The 17032-nt window shown below is 39.8% G+C and overlaps 1 protein-coding gene across 1 annotated transcript; it reads left to right on the top strand.

Moving 5' to 3' along the window:
- Nucleotides 1-1027: 1027 nt before the first annotated feature.
- On the top strand, nucleotides 1028-5755 carry LOC310999275 (sperm motility kinase 2A; the record flags this gene model as incomplete). Its single annotated transcript, XM_083989610.1, has 4 exons — nucleotides 1028-1173; nucleotides 2731-2869; nucleotides 3428-3535; nucleotides 4697-5755. 4 exons carry the CDS (start codon nucleotides 1028-1030, stop codon nucleotides 5753-5755), a joined length of 1452 nt encoding a protein of 483 aa, XP_083845736.1.
- Between the last annotated feature and the right edge of the window lie 11277 nt (nucleotides 5756-17032).

Genomic DNA, 17032 nt, shown 5'->3' with positions numbered 1-17032 from the left:
CCCTTCCCGGGAATAATTATTCCTGCTCATGTGAATATATTGCTTCTTAGCTTTAATGGACTGTTGTGTTGACAGAGTCAGTTATGCTGAAAAGAAGCTTCGAGGAGAGACAAACACATTTGACAATTCAGCACAGAAGTATAAGAAACACGATGTGCTTAGTATTAGCCAGATAATACTTAGTTAAAATACTTAAAATACTCATAGAGCATCAGAGTGGCTCCTGCAAGTATTTCATTAAAATATTAGACATTGTTACTGAGTTCTGTTTACAAAGTACTTGTCAAAGTGAAGTGGTTGAACCCACAACAATGCACATTTCATTTTCTACCGAAGTTTCTCTAGCAGTGTAAAAAGTAAAATGCTTTAAAGTATGTATGTGTAAATACTCAAGAAAAGTACAAGTAGATCAAGAGGTAAGAGGTACAAAAATAAATGACTTGTTCTATTATCAGTATGATATTTTCCACAGTTTGAAAGTTGTCAGAGGTTTTCAATCATTTTGGGGACTATAAATAACTTATTGCTGGAAAAATACACCTGAAACACCAAGCCAACTGGAATTTAGCTTGACATGAGTCACAACTTCAATTGCTTTCCCATAATGGTGAGCACAGTCATAATAGTCCAATCTGAATTTGCTAGAACATGATAGTCAGAAGCACTCAAACATAATGCACAATGACAAGGAGGAAAGCCCCAAAAATCACACCAGCCTCCACCAAAAACAGGAACAGGAGCAGTACTTGTGAGAGGAAGATGATAAACACTGACTGAGGGAACAGCACCACCACAACTTAAAAGATGACCACAAGTGCAAGTCAGCATGACTGACAATCTCAAACAATAAGCAAATATTATGGTATTCACCAAACTGGCATTTGTTTTTTGAGAAACTTCTGTTATATTCTAAGTGATATTTAGTCCAATCCCGTAATTATATTGTTTAGTCTGAGCTTAAACATAATTACAGTACATAAGCTTTACAATATGAACTCACTCTCATGCCCATCTCAACGTCTTCTAGATGGCGTACTCCACCGGCACTCTGGCACAGGGCTGTTTTGGGAAGGTGTACAGGGAGAAGTACAATGACACATGGGCTGCTATAAAGAAGGTGCCCCATCAGCTCATCGACAGGAAGGACCTAGAGAGAGAGTGTGAAGTGTACAAGTAAGTAACCAAGTGCTAGGAAGGAGAAGGTCATCATTACTTCAATTGCGGTTAGGTAAAACACCCAAGTTTCCAATGTGTCATGTCGGTGAAACTTTTCTCCCAAGAACGATCATTGCGTCAAAGCAACTACACAGAACATTTTAGAGTAGCATGTTTATATGTAATACAAGTAAAAACAAAAAAATAATTTGTATAACGTGCTATCACAAGACAGAAAGAGTAAAACAGTGATTGGAAATGTAATTTGACAGTAAAAGAAAACAAAATGGGAGGTAACTATAGAATTGTTCATTGGAATTGGAAAAAGTATTTGATGTGTTAGAAATGTTTTAAAATGATGGGTGACATTTTACTGTAAGCCCTCTTATTAACATATAAATTATATTTATGTGTACATTTATATGTAAATGTTAACATTATATTGTGTTATATTATGATTAGAGTATTTCATAAACATTCATGAAATATTATTTCATAAATGTTTATAAAATACTCTAATCATGAGCAGATACTTGTGTTTTTCCTTCCTCTGTGGACACCTCCAAGTGGAAGCTGGTGTATAAACAGATAAAGATAATGTAGGCAAGGGAAATTGATTTGTGTTGCACATTATTATACACAGAGGTCACTGAATGTGCTTAAGAGAAGTAAAAAGCAAAAAAAAAAGTAAAAGGAATTATATGAAAACAACATGAAAACTGTCTGATGATAGTGATATAAATAGTGTAAATTCTTTGTAGGTAATCCCCCATTTCCCTTTATAATTTCACTGTCACTAAGGATGCCCAATATTTATTCAGTAGCCTAGCTTGAATGTAAAACTTAAAGCAGAAGTAAGTGATATATTTGTGTTAATATAAGTCTTAAATAGTTATATCTTCCGACAGCAATCACTTACATAGAGTGTTTGAACCGAAACACGGGTCTGTCAGTCACTCTGCTCTGCTCTGAGCCGAGGAGAAAACATTTATCGTATCCTACAGTTTTTATCCAATGAGGAGAGAGAACGGCATGCAGGGCTGTGTGTGCAGCCAAGGGACGCCGTGAATGTGGTGACGTAGGGACGAGGACTGTTATGGTGCGTTCAAGGAAACTCGTATTTTTCCGACTGTGAAGTGGTACCAGTTCGATCTGGTACGAGTTCACGGGTCAGAAGTTACGAGTGGCCGTTATAGTGACTTTCACAGGTAAAACAGGTCGGAAAAACACGAGTGGGTTGCCTGGAACGCTACAAAGTCGTAAGTTGTGACTTGAAGCTGCAATTTACGATTTCAAAAGCCTGCCTGGAACGCAGCATTAGCGAAAACGACCGGACCACTTACTTCTGCTTTAATAACTGTCATTTGTGAGCTATAATCTTTAACCAATGTTGACATGGAGAGCTTTCTTTGTAAACTTTGCCAACTCCCCTTTAAGATGTTTCATTGTGCAAACCAATAAAGATTAGCTGAAGAAACCATGGAACTCACCAAGATCTGAGTTGAAGTTTGTTGCTTTTTTTTTAAATTGATTAATTGATTACATTCACTTTGTTTAATGTATTTTGTTTTGCAGCAAGGCAAATCATCCCAACATAGTGAAGCTTCTGGGAAACATCAATCTCAAAGATGGGAAATGGATCATTCCTCTCGAGTTTATTTTTGGAGAGGACCTGGAGACCACCATCTTCAAAGCATCAAAGTCTAAAATACAGGTAGGCAAGACAAAGTGCAGATGATGTAAGAATAAAGTACAGATAAAAATTAAATCCACACGTTCTTTTTATGAAATAGTGCCAAACCAGAAACATGCTGCATACATTTAAGTCTCATTATGAATCTTAGTTGAATGAAATGAGATTAACTTGTCTTTATTTATTATACAACAGTCCCAGGTTCTACAAGTGTTAAATATGCACAAATTCAGTTAATGATAAAAGTTGTTTTTAGGAGTAGTCTACAGTGAACATTCGCTGTGCTTCCTGGAATACATTTCTGTCATTATGTCATGCGTCGTTTATACCTCAGGCTACTCCTCAGAGTTACTGGGAATAGATTATTGGTTTGGCCAATGTTTCTGGGGTGCACACTGATAATTTATTTCCTCCTCAGCAAACATTAGTCATTATTACCACCTCATGCCTGCACTTGATGAGTGAACCTTAGGCCTGATAGAAAAGGGTGTGCAACTCTTTGAGGAAGTTGTTGTGAATTTTCTGCTGGTGATACTTGATGCTAATCTTAAACTTGATCTCAAATTCTCATCTCCACAGCTGACTCCAGCTAATAGAGGAACTATCATTATTGGCATGTGTGAGGGGCTGCTTCACCTCCACTCCAAAGACATTGTCCACCAAGACCTCAAGCCTGAAAACATCATGGTGAGTGGAGAGGCGCCCACCCTGTACCGTCAGTGTACTAGCCAAAACTTTGTCGTATTGAGACTTTGATAAAACCCACAAGTTGACCATATACAGAAACAATTTAAGGAGGAACTGCTTGACTAGTTACACATAAACAATAACACATCACAAATACAGATGTCCCAGATGTTCCTGAGCACATTCAATGATGGAGATGCTAAAAAAATAGGAAATGGCTATTGCTAGATCAATCTAATCAGAATTGACAATATTAGAATCATACTGAATGAAATCAATCAAATTGAAGAGTGTGTACCTAATGTTCTTCAGTTTTTATTCCTCGGGTGTGCTGGCAACTGTTAAGGCCACAATGGTGTTACTGTCACGTTGTCTGCTATTGTTGTAAGTGTGATATGTCAATAACACCTTGAGGGAATTTCTTCAAATCTGGCACAAACATTCATTTGGACTCAGGGTGAAGAGACCCAATTTTGGTGGTCAAAGGTCAAGGTCACAGTGACCTTACAAAATGTGGTTGCGGCCTTGTGAATGCAATATCTCAGATGTTTCTCCTACATTCTGCCATGTGACTTTTTGAGTGTTTCTATTGAATTTCATCTATTATTATATGTTTTTTGGGGGGATATATGTGTTATTAATGATGTGTTATTGATGCATTTAAGATTATTTCTGCATTTGCTTGTGTTTTGTCCATTGCATAGCTTTTAGAGATGCTAGCAACACTGATCTGTCAGTCCACCACTTTGATTCAGACTGAAGTATCTCAACAGCTAAAGTTGGTTCAGATTTCCAATGGTTCTTCTATGGTGTATCTTCTGTTATGGGTCCACATGAAATTTGCTACATATGCCAATTTCACTTCTTAATTCCACTTAATTGTGGTCCACATAATGAAACCAATCATTTCTTTGTGACTCAATACATCTCAGGCTAATGACAATCCCATCAGCCTCTGGTCTTAGCATGTTAGCATTATCATGAGAAGTCAGCATGCTAATGTTACCTTATGTGGGTAAATGCAGCCTCACTGAGTAACTGGCTTTAAACTCTTCATGAAATCTGAACCAAAGCGAAAGAAGAAGCAGAATTACTGTCTAGTTGAATATTATTCAAAACTGAGAACTTGTATTCTAAACTCAACAATATTTTGTCTGCTAGGTGGAACATAACACAAACAGAGCAGTGATCATCGATTTGGGACTAGCCAAGTTCTTCCGACATGGTCTCAACTCTGCCATGGACATGGGGAATGAGGCCTACTCAGCTCCTGAGGTGCTGCGGAGGTGCAGCCAGCGAGACCAGCGTTCAGATGTATGGGCCATGGGTAAGATCATTGCTGAGCTCTGTGCCCGGATTCGGCTGTACACACCCAGCGTCTGTCCTGCCAAGATCAAAGAGACTCTGCATGATCAGCCCTACTGCCACGCTGTGTGTAGGATGGTAGAGCCTAACCCTTCTCTGAGGGCATCAATGGGGGGTGTCATCAGTGACATACGAAGGGCAGGAGGTGCTGGCATTGTCACCAATGCACCTGTTCAAAGAGAACACCTCAAGGTTCCTTCACCCAATATTAATGCCAGGAACCGGAGTCCATCACCAGTGAACAGGGATCCATTATTGAAAAGAGATCCATCGCCAATGAGGAGGGCCCCATCACCGTTCAACAGGGATCCATCACCAATGAGGAGGGCCCCATCACCGTTCAACAGGGATCCATCACCAATGAGGAGGGCCCCATCACCGTTCAACAGGGATCCATCGCCACTAAACAGGGCCCGATCACCCTTCAACAGGGATCCATCACCATTGAACAGGGATCCATCACCGTTCAACAGGGATCCATCACCATTGAACAGGGCTCCATCACCCTTCAACAGAGATCCATCACCATTAAACAGGGCTCCATCACCCTTCAACAGGGATCCATCACCATTGAACAGGGCTCCATCACCCTTCAACAGGGATCCATCACCACTAAATAAAGCTCAGGCTGTTGTCCCGACAGGTGGAACTGACATTGTGCAGGATTTACAAAAAATGAGGCTCTACCAAGAGGCTGCCAAGGACCTGCCCTGCAACCTGCCAACAACAGGGAGGGTGGTTTTTCGGCGCTTTGAGAAGAGAAACGGTGAGGTGGAAAAATGGGAGCAGAAGGAGGTGGTGACACGTGATGGGAAGATAATCAAGTTTGATGATGTCAAGTTTGACTCTAAATAATAACAATAGTTTCAGGATTTGCTAAGTGATTGCATGTACTGGTGGAAAGGTTTGTTCAGGGTCACCTCACATTTTTGTATTTTCTTAGAAGAGCATTTAAAAATGCTGTTCCACTCAGTAAAAATGACGTAAGACTGTTGTCGGCACCTATCTCAGGAGCAGATATAGTAGAAATACATTATGGCAGTTTGAAGTTGTAATAAAATATGTGGTAAAATGGTTGGTTGGTTGTGCCTAGACATGATATTCAGCCATGTCAGGAATCTGAATAAGCTCATATTCTTGCCAAGAAAAAGGTGTCTCCAGGAATGAACAATCATCAATGTTTTTCAGCATCTAATTGTATAAGACTGTGAACATGGCTCATACATTGTGTATGTATTTGTGTGTAAAGACAATTGAAAGGGTCTACAAAATGTCTGTGAGAAGCGCTTTACCTCCAGTAAACAATTTCTATTCAAAAGAATCTCCAAGGCACTCTCTTTTAAAACTTAAAAAGCCTTTATTTCTATGGTTGGTCATGTTAAACCTTAAAAACGCATTTTGTTTCCCTGATGAAGGCTTGTAGGCCAAAACGCGTAGGTGTACTCAAAGGTTTACCATGACCAAGCCATGGAAATAAAGGCATTTTAACTGTTAAAAGAGAGTGCCTTGGAGATTCTTTTCAACTTTCATACAATTGAAAAGGTCTGCTGCAATTGTAGAGGTAGATTTTGTTTTTTTATTACACTTTTTCTTTGCAAAATATTTTGTGTCTCTTTTGTGGTCATTTTATATCTGTCTTAACTGGGCTCTAGATGAGTTTTAATCACATGACACATTGCATTATCATCTTTTTTACCTTGACAGCATGTTTTCTTAAAAGATACAGTATGTTTCCATCAATCATGACGTAAACAAACCGAGGTAACAGTGTTTTACACAATGAACAAAAAACAATTGAGCTACGGTCACTGATTCACTGTAATGTGGGGAGAAATAAATGCAGCAAATCCTTCAGGGACTTGAGAGTTTAGACACACAAAATATAATGAAAATGTTTTTGATTCTGATTCTATTGACCCTTTTGAATACCAGCAGAGCTGTCCTCCAGTTTGTTTTTGTTTCACACCTTCACTATTCTGCACCTGGTGCCAAAAAACAAATCTCAGTGCTCCTGCCTGCATTCATGTGCAGGTGGGTAGATCAAATTGCAAATCAGTGTCGATGTTATAGTAAATCTATGTTTTTCAGTCTGTCTCTCAAAATCCATCTCACACAATGCTTCCTCCTGCTAACCAACGAAAAGCATCAGCTCTCTGGTGTCAAAAGTAAGTTGCTTCGCCATCTCCTTCAGATCATGCGGATTTTCTCAGTTAAGTCTTAGGTCTAGTTAAGTCTATCTACTAAGCCACAAAGAGGGGAAGTGGGCTGTGTGGTTTCCTTCACACAGTTGAGGAGGGAAAACGTGTGTTGTTTCTATGCAAAGCTAGGAGGGTTTTTTTCAAGCTTTATATTACAACATGTCCTGACAAAACCTGGGAGGTCATTAGCCTACAGTACAATACAGATCATTGCACAGGTCAGGTGTTGGTTCCTGCTTCGGCCTTCCGGCCTGTCGCACCTCCTCCGGTGCCAGTGTGGGCAGCTGCAGGGGGTCCATGGCACTGGTCCGACCTCCCATTAGTCCGACTTCCCATTAGTTCGACCTCCCATTAGTTCGAACTCCCATTGGTCCGACAATCGGAGTAATGAGAGTTCGAACTAATGGGAGGTCCTCATTAGTTCGAACTGGACTAGTTATTAGCATTAGTCCAACTCTCCATTCTTACTGTTCACTATGCATTTATATAATTATTCATATAGGCTCCACCTGTCAATAAGACACACGTGGAAGAAGAGGTGCAGTTTATTGTGTTTCACCAACGAGGAGCTGTCATTACGCACGACTTTTACGCACTGCTGCGCGCTCATTAAAGGATAATTTCCGTTTTTTACAATCTGGACCTTATTTCTAGCATAAAATAAGATCATCTTACTCACCCAGAAACTTTGGTGTCATTTGGAGTTGTTTTGACGAAATTAGCCCCAGTGGAGCGTATATCCGTATAATGCGAGAACACGGGGCACCCAATGCAGCCTCTAAATAACACATTATCCGCTGCAAAACTCGTTCATTTCGCCAATATTTTGTTATGATACACTAGTGATATTGCCCTCCGAGCCCGTGGTGGCATGTTAACAACATGCTGCGCCTGTAGGTTGACTACTAACCTCCGACCTGGATGATGTCATCTCCGACCGCTGCCCGGCGCGGCTAACTTGCTACGGCTAATGCTATGGTTCGTTTCTGCGTGTTTCTGACTTGTCAGAACAAAATGAGCAGCTGGATGAAGTTCAGCTTCCACAGGCTTCCTCTCCGCAGCCTGGACTCACTAAAGCTCCGGCTAGTTGAGCTAAAAATGGACCCGAATGGCGAAGCAGGATGATTATTATCAGAATGAGCCGGGCAGCGGTCGGAGATGACATCATCCAGATAAGAGGTTAGTAGTCAACCTACAGGCGCAGCATGTTGATAACATGCCACCACGGGCTCGGAGGGGAATATCACTAGTGTATCATAACAAAATATTGGCGAAATGAACGAGTTTTGCGGCGGATAATGTGATATTTAGAGGCTGCATTGCGTGCCCCATGTTCTCGCATTATACGGATATACGCGCCGCTCCACTGGGGCTAATTTCGTCAAAACAACTCAAAATGTCACCAAAGTTTCTGGGTGAGTAAAATGATTGTATTTTATGCTAGAAATAAGGTCCAGGTTGTAAAAAACGGAAATTATCCTTTAATGTCCGTAATTAAACCTCATATCAAATCAAACTTACATTACAGACAGATACACAGACAGGTGGATTGGGTTCTCTCTCTCTCTCTCCCACTCCGAACAGACAGACGGACGCAATCAGAAAGTGAAAGTCTGTGTGTTTCTAAGCTCTCTCTCTTTCAGTAATTCTCGTTATTTTGCTCTCTCTCACAGAGAGAGAGAGAGAGAAAGCTGCATGCTCCTATCAATGGAAGAGCTTGTCACACTAACTACTAACTTCTCTGCCGAACGGAATGCAGTGTGCGCTACTATCTCTCATAGGGGAATTGATAGTCATCTTAGCCCCCCTATTGCTATCACATCTGATGAGGTCTGCTCTGCGCTGAAGAGGCTCAGGATAAATAAGGCTCCGGGCCCAGACGGGGTCTCGCCACGAGCCCTGAAAATATGTGCAGAGCAACTCTGTGATGTCCTACAGTTTATTTTCTCTCTTTCCCTCACTCAGTCTAAGATCCCTGTGATGTGGAAAACTTCATGTATTGTGCCAGTGCCTAAAAAAGCAAATGCTCATGACATACAGGATTTTAGGCCAATAGCACTGACCTCTCAGCTTATGAAATGTTTTGAAAGAGTGGTCCTTGGGCATCTTAGTAAGCAGGTTTCTGCATACCAGGATCCACTACAGTTTGCGTATAAGAAAGGAGTCGGTGTGGATGATGCCTTACTTTATATGCTACACAGAGTGTACAGTCACCTGGAGAAAGCTGGTGCATCTGTAAGAATTTTATTTTTTGATTTCTCGAATGCTTTTAATACTATTCAGCCGCACATTTTAGTTAAGAAATTACTTGATTGGAATATAAATAGCTGTACTGCCCAATGGGTTATGGACTACCTCACTTGTAGACCCCAGTTTGTGAAAATGGGTAACGAGGTATCTAAAACTATTTTAACAAACACAGGGGCACCACAAGGTACTGTTTTGTCTCCATTTTTATTTACTTTGTACACATCAGACTGTAGATCAAGCTTGTTGTCTGACTGTCATCTACAAAAATTTTCTGATGACTCTGCACTTGTAGGTTACATCACTGGAGACAAGCACACATCCTACTTAAGAGAAATAGACAGCTTCGTCAAATGGTGTGATGATAACCACCTCATTTTAAACTTAAACAAGACAAAAGAACTTGTAATTGATTTTAGTAGGAAAAAGACACCAATTACTCCGGTAATTATCAAGGATGTGGCTATTGAGGTTGTCCCCCACTACAAGTACCTTGGCATCCGTGTGGACAACAGGCTGGACTGGAAAGAGAACACCTGTGCTATTTTCACAAAGGCCCAGTCCAGGCTGTTTTTCCTCAGGAAGCTAAGATCATTTGATGTTAGCAGGCCACTCTTGAATGTGTTTTTTCATAGTATTTTAGCGAGTGTGCTTTTTTATGCTGTTGTCTGCTGGGGGTGGGGGTTGAAATCTGAGGACAGACACAGGATTAACAAAGTGATTAAAAAAGCAGGTTCTATCATTGGTTTGCCTCCTGACTCCTTAGAGGTGGTCATGGAGAAGAGGGTGGGGAGGAAACTCTGGTGCATCCTGCACAATAAGGACCACCCACTCTATGTTTTCTTCCATGAACTGAAGAGTTCTTTTAGCAACAGACTGGTGATGCCGAGATGTTCCTCAGAAAGATTCAGGAGGTCTTTTGTACCTGGTGCAGTGAAGTTTTTTAATGAACATTGTTGTTAATTATTGTCGTTTTCTGTTGTGTGCTATGCTGAGTAATGCATTGCATTGCATTTATTGTACTGCCTGAGTTGTCAATGCTTGTCATGTTGTAGTATTGTGTGTTGGATGTTGTGCGTACAGAGTGACAATCAATTTCCCTTCAGAGGGATTAATAAAGTAAACCAACCAACCAACCAACCAACAAAGTAGCGATGACAGTTCGAACTAACGGGACCACCCATTGGTTCGACCTCCTATTGGTCCGACTTGTGGTTGATTTTGTCGGAGTAACGGGAGGTCGGACCAATGGGCAGTTCCCGCTGCGGGGTCGTCAGCTGGAGACCGCCGTTCACTGATGTTTCGCCCCTACACCAGTACATCTCCGGGCGGCGGGGCAGTGGCTAATGGGGACGTCTCCCCGCCACCCCCTGCTGCTGTCCTTCCTCCGGAGCCAGAACCAGTAGCTCGCCTTCTCAGCCTCATCTCCCAGCTCCTTCACAGCTTTCCGCAGCCTTAATTGCCCGGGTCATCCCAGCACTGCCGCCTTGCCAACAAAACCCCTGCTTCCGACCTCCACCGGACATACCCTGGGTTTCCAGCCCAGACAAATACAGTACAACACAATGAGATGATGTGTGAATTTTACATTTGTGACTTGAACACAGGTCTTCAATTGTTTATTCTGTACATTATCTGCACTGTTTATCTAACCAACCACAGTCTGACTCATTTCACACAATAAAGATAGAGGCAAAAATTATTTGCAGGTTAATGATAGATGTTCATTCAGCTTAGTTGCTTTATGAAAGGATTGGGTGGCATTTGAAGGATAAGGCCACAGCAGCCTCATGTTCAAAGAGTGCCCTCTACTGGCATTTAAGTTAAGCTCCATCACTAAACAGTAATTACCTTTTTTTATTAGTAGCAGCAATTGTTCCTAGTTGTGTTGTTATTAGTTAACTGCAGACACTTAGTTCTTTTTATTGATTTGTGAATGATGAATTTATTGTTGAACATAACCCTGAAGTGACTGTAAATGAACCAAACTCAAGAGATTTGATAATGTTAGAAAAAGAGTATTGTTACTTACGTAGTCGTTGAGCTCAGTGTTTCATCTCCAAACAGTCACACCAAAATCTGTTCGGCCAAAAAGTCAGATATTAATATGATAATGAAACACAGTGATTTTCCAATTGTCTGAGGTCCTGAGTGTCACCCAAAACAATTAACAACAATTAAACGGGTATTGAAGCACCACCAACAACAAAAAAAAGAAATTAAACTCACTCATCATGTTTGCTGACATCAGATTCCCAGCAGGAGTAACTCCAACATAGCCATGGATCATCCAGTGGAGACAACGGTCTACAGCACAGGGACAGTAGGTGTAGAAAATTAGAGGAGAGAACATTGTTGATGACTGACTCTACTACTTCAGCTTGTTTTAGAGGTTCATGCATGTGTAAAATGTTTTAAGAGAGGGTTGTTTTGAAGAAGACAACAGCAAATATAATTTTACCAGAGTACGAGGCTAATGTGTGGTGAAACTCATTCTAATTTTAAGACTGTGGTTGTAATGATACTGCATGAATGTGGATCTAGTATAAGGTAAGTAAGTTTTTGTGAGGGCCATACAAGTAATGATTTGCAATCCGTCATTACATTGCAAGTTTTTTTTTTTTAAATCTTTTTGTTGAATTTAATTTTCTTTTTGGGTGGATTTAAATCTACACAATACTGCACAGCACAGCCGTGAGACACACACAAACAACACTACATAAGGTTTTGATACAGCATTTATATATAAGGGGGGGGGCAGCATATGGTTATTGTCCCCACACACCCTTGCCAAGAAGCTGCATAAGTATGATTTTTTGTTCTGGCAGTTACAACTGATAGCACACATTTGCCTCAAAGAGTGAATAAATGCCATAAAGCAATTTAAATGCAATTGCACCCCCAACCCCCCAGATCGGTGGGGGTCCTCAGGGTTGATCAAAAATATGCAGGGGGCCCAAAAAAGGTTGAGAACCACTGCTTTAGACAATCCATCAAGGATAATAAGAATGCATATCTATAGATACCTGAAGTGTGTAACAACCAGTATCCCTGCATCTATATGGAGATTACTCAGTAGCATTAAGAGGGATCAAGGGAGACTTATTCAAATTTATGTTAAAACCAAATATTAGACTAAAATTATGAAAAATCCTCAGCGCTGCTGGTAGGGAATACATCAATAAATAACAACAGGTCATCTGCATACGCACGCGCAGTAATTTAACACATACTCAATTTTGTCTTGTCAACGGCTAAAATCCATGCCCCCACACACACCGACAAAATAAAGGTTAGTTTTAACTAAAACCCAGAAAGGTGAGTGTTTTGGTGAAAATCACAGTTTCCTTTTATTTAGTGCAATAATTAAATCCAACTTAGTTTTTTTTTCCTTATCTCCTTTTTGTTCTCATGTCTGTTAATCTGTTAATCTCATGTCTGTTGAATTTCTCTCCATTTCCCCCTTTCCCGTGTCACTTCCTGCTACACATGTAAATGAAAATTTGTACTGAGAAGATCACCTCTGAGGAACATCCAAGATAACTCTGCCATTGGTTTGAGAGACAGGCTAAAGGTTAGTATTAGCTTTTCCTTATCTATTTTAACTGCAAAAGGAACTGGAGTCTGGGTCGCATAGTATGTAGTAATTCCTGCGTCCCTCCCTGGGAGAACGGTCCTCCAAAAATTACACGAGGCGTTGTGTTGTTTTAATTTGTGAATTAACAGTGAGTTGTCAAACTGGCAATATTGGTTTTCTTATTTAGACTACTGTCATTACACACCTAATGATCTGACCTTTTTGTAGCTACGTAATAAACACGTGGCGAAAATGAAAGTGATTAGGCCCTACCGAAACTAGGCAGACAGGGCATGAAACGGGACAAATGAGTTATTATATACTTGTGTATTCGTAGCTGTGTGATGTTGTGGGCACATCTTAATAATGGCACCTGTGACGCTTGTTTTCTCTTTCACTCTCTTGTTTGGTCTGCTGCCGATTATTAACTGTTAGCATAGAGCTACATGCCTCGTGGTGACAAAGCTCTTACTGCAATGCGCCACCCTGTGTCTGAGATGTTTATTGTACAGACTTAAGCTCCAACTACTGGGCAAGAGTATAAGATACTGCTGTTAACTGTGGGAATTTATTGTGTTGCTCATTCTGCTAAGACTTCTTATTTACAAGATGGAGTTGATTATTGATTGATTCACCCCATGTGCCCCCCACCAGAAAATATTTTGGACCCGCCCCTGCTAACTTGTGTGAAATAAGGTATTAGAAACAAATGATAAAAATTGACTCATGTGATAAGTTAAACACTAAATTAGTCCATCATGAAATTGTAAAATAATAATAATAAATAATATATTATTTCTCCTGTGCAGCCTACACCAGATGTCAGTCTCATACTATTGATAGTTCATCTTTTAACAGCTCCGGTCTTGTCATATCTATTTCCTGATTTCAGGCCATTCATCTCCTTTTGAGAACAATGTCCCACCTAATGGATGATTCTTTCCATCCAAGTTATTTAACCATGTATCATTTCATTATATTGATAGTCAGGAAACGTTTTTTTTTACTAAACTAATTTTAATGGACCCTAGCTTCAGCCTGAAAACCAGCTTAGACCAGAATGGCCTGAACGTTTTTTTGTTTTGTTGTGTTTTTAAATCAAAGCATGCGTATTTATATTTCAGTGACAAAAAGAAAATGATTTAAGTTCATATTTTTTGCAGCTGAGATCAAGCCAGTGACAAGCTTTTTGTTTGTTTATTTTGTTTGTAGCATTTATGTTGCTCTTCGAGTCCTTGACAGTGATGCCATCTTGAATTAACACACTGTATTATGATCAGCATTGATAGTATTTGATAAAATGAAATTATTTCTACATTATCACGTTTACACAACAAATCCAGTAGCCAATAACTTTTGGTTTGTACTCAACAAGTAAAAAAAGTGTCATTAGTAACTGCTTGTTTTTCATTTTCCACTTGAAACAGACAGGGTGAACACATCCAGGAAACGTTTCAGTCTCTTTTCCCCTCTATAATTCAGTGAGATGGCAGCCATTTTGATTCATTTTATTTCTGCAGCTGCAGCTAATGCATTTAAAATTCAACAATTATATCTATCTTTCTTTAAACCAAATCAAATGAACACAAAAAAACAACAACAACTATGTCTCTCTTTACAACAGTGAAGGTGACCTGCAGCAGATCGTGCGACCCGGTTTGTGAGTGGCCCAGTATGGGAGGAGAGATGAAGCTCCAACTGTCAGAGTTTGGACCTCTTCCTTATAAGAAGGTGAAGGTGTGGTCCACGATGGCCCAGAGTCAGACAAAACCTGAATCACGCTCTGTGGCTGCTGTGGTTCAAGAGAACAACTTTCCACCACAAGCTGTGAACACTTCACCCGGAGCAACAGCCACTGAGGCAGGAGCAGTGGAATTAGAGAGCTGCATCATGGACCCAGGAGAAAACCCAGTGAAACCGAAAGGCCCACCACTGGTTTGGAAGCGTGTGAGAAATGGCAGCCCCCGCAGGAAAAAAGCTACGAGGAATACATGGAAAGGTAAATGTTTTAATGATTTTAAATTGTTGCTTATGCCACTTCCTCAGGTTTACTGTATCATCTATGTCAATTCAATACAGATCTGACATTAATTATCCTTGAATGTTCAGTTTTTATCAGTGATATTGTGGGGATTTTCATTTTATGTGAATTACTGAAGGCAACATTATATTGAGATAAACCTTAAAAACTCACTGTAGCTACAATGAATAAATGAACACAGTAAAAGAAATACTGGTAGCACAGTTACATTGTATATCATTTGTGCCCTATCTTATCTGTATCTTATATAAGAAAACTAGATTTTGTTCGTTGACCATTGACAAGTGTTTATTTTATTTGTTTTGGGTTTTTTTTTTTTTTTTTTGCAGCATGCATTTTAATGACACTGGTGCTCATTCCTGTCTGTGGGGCCCAACAGCCAGCAAACCAAAAGTGTAAGTTATGTCCTTTTGTAAAACTGTTTTGTGTTCATATTTTATAAATCATAGTAACATTGGTTTCTAGTTCTCTGAAATATGAACTATAAACTGCTTATCAATGTTTTCCTCTCTTTGTCTGACCACAGTAAAGTGCTATGCCTGCAATGACGAGAACAAATGCCCTAATCTGATAAGCATATATGAGTGTGGTGATGATCACGTTCCTCTGCACTCGAAGCCGAAGGACAACGATGGATTCACAGAATGCTCTGCAAAATGCAGTCCAGTCTCTGCACCTCTGCCAAAGCAGTGCACCGTATGCCAAGTCCAAGAGCAACTCTACATCGTTTGCGCAGGGGACGTAGGAGAAATTGATGTGGAGGCTAATGATGGAAGAATTGGAAACATCTCTGCTGTCAGTGAGTATTCCATGAATTATAGACATGTATCTTAACTTAACTTCTGTAGTTTCATTAAGATTTTTGTTTAAACTCATGTTTCATCCAAAAACGCCAGAAACAGAAACATCATAACCTTCAGAAAAAGTTGGACATATATTATAAATATATTTGCTCATGTGCCTTAGTATACAACTATAGTATTGTTTCTATTGTATACATGAATCAACAAGACTGGTTTGGATGTAAAATGGCAGTTGTTGTAGTGTAGGAGACGTTTGTCTTGTTCATGTACAACAAGCTGCTAATGTTCACTTTATTGTGCTGTATACAGGATATAACTGAACCTTTAATCTCCTGTAGAAAACTTGTGCCATCATGAATTCAAATGAATTTTTCCCCTACATATATCACATAGGAATGCATTAAACTGTAAAATATATGGTGAGTCAATGGAATTCCTGCTGTTTTACTGATTTCTTTCTATCTTTTTTTCTGATTTTTTTTTTAGTTGAGCCATACAGTTCTGCAGACACTGGATTGACTCCCAGTGAGTACTAATGTTCACTTTATTGTGCTGTATACAGGATATAACTGAACCTTTAATCTCCTGCAGAAAACTTGTGCCATCATGAATTAAAATGATTTTTTCCCCTACATATATCACATAGGAATGCATTAAACCGTAAAATATATGGTGAGTCGATGGAATTCCTGCTGTTTTACTGATTTCTTTATCTTTTTTTCTGATTTTTTTTTTTTTAGTTGAGCCATACAGTTCTGCAGACACTGGATTGATTCCCAGTGAGTAACACAAACAGCAAATTTAAATTAAAACTATTGATTATGATGATTTCAAATGCTTATTAGATCACTTTTGTGTGTGTGCGTGTGTTTGTCTTTACTCAATATGATCTTAATGTGTTTTCATTTTGCAGGTCTGAATTGGATTGTGTTGGCTGTGGCTGCAGTATTTGTGATTAACACCGTAAGTGTGACTAATATTGACACTGATCATACAACTCTACACTCAACACTAATCAGTGCTATTCAAAAGATAAAATGATTGTGTTACTTGGGTACTAACCGTTTTCTTTTATTTATTTCCAAACAGTGCCTCTAAAAAGGTAAGTGGAGTCATTTACTTACTAATCTCATTTCTGTTTCCAGAAGTCAGTCACTGGAATTTATACAAAAGCTGCGTTCCAATACTGGTTTAAGTCGCCCTCGCTGACTTGCCCTATAAGCACTTACCCTCAGGGGAATCTCCGCTGCCGTGTTGTTCCATTTC

The sequence above is a fragment of the Trachurus trachurus genome (genome assembly GCF_905171665.1).
Source record: "Trachurus trachurus genome assembly, chromosome: 16".
Lineage (NCBI taxonomy): Eukaryota > Metazoa > Chordata > Actinopteri > Carangiformes > Carangidae > Trachurus > Trachurus trachurus.
This window is presented reverse-complemented; position numbering and strand designations above follow the sequence as displayed.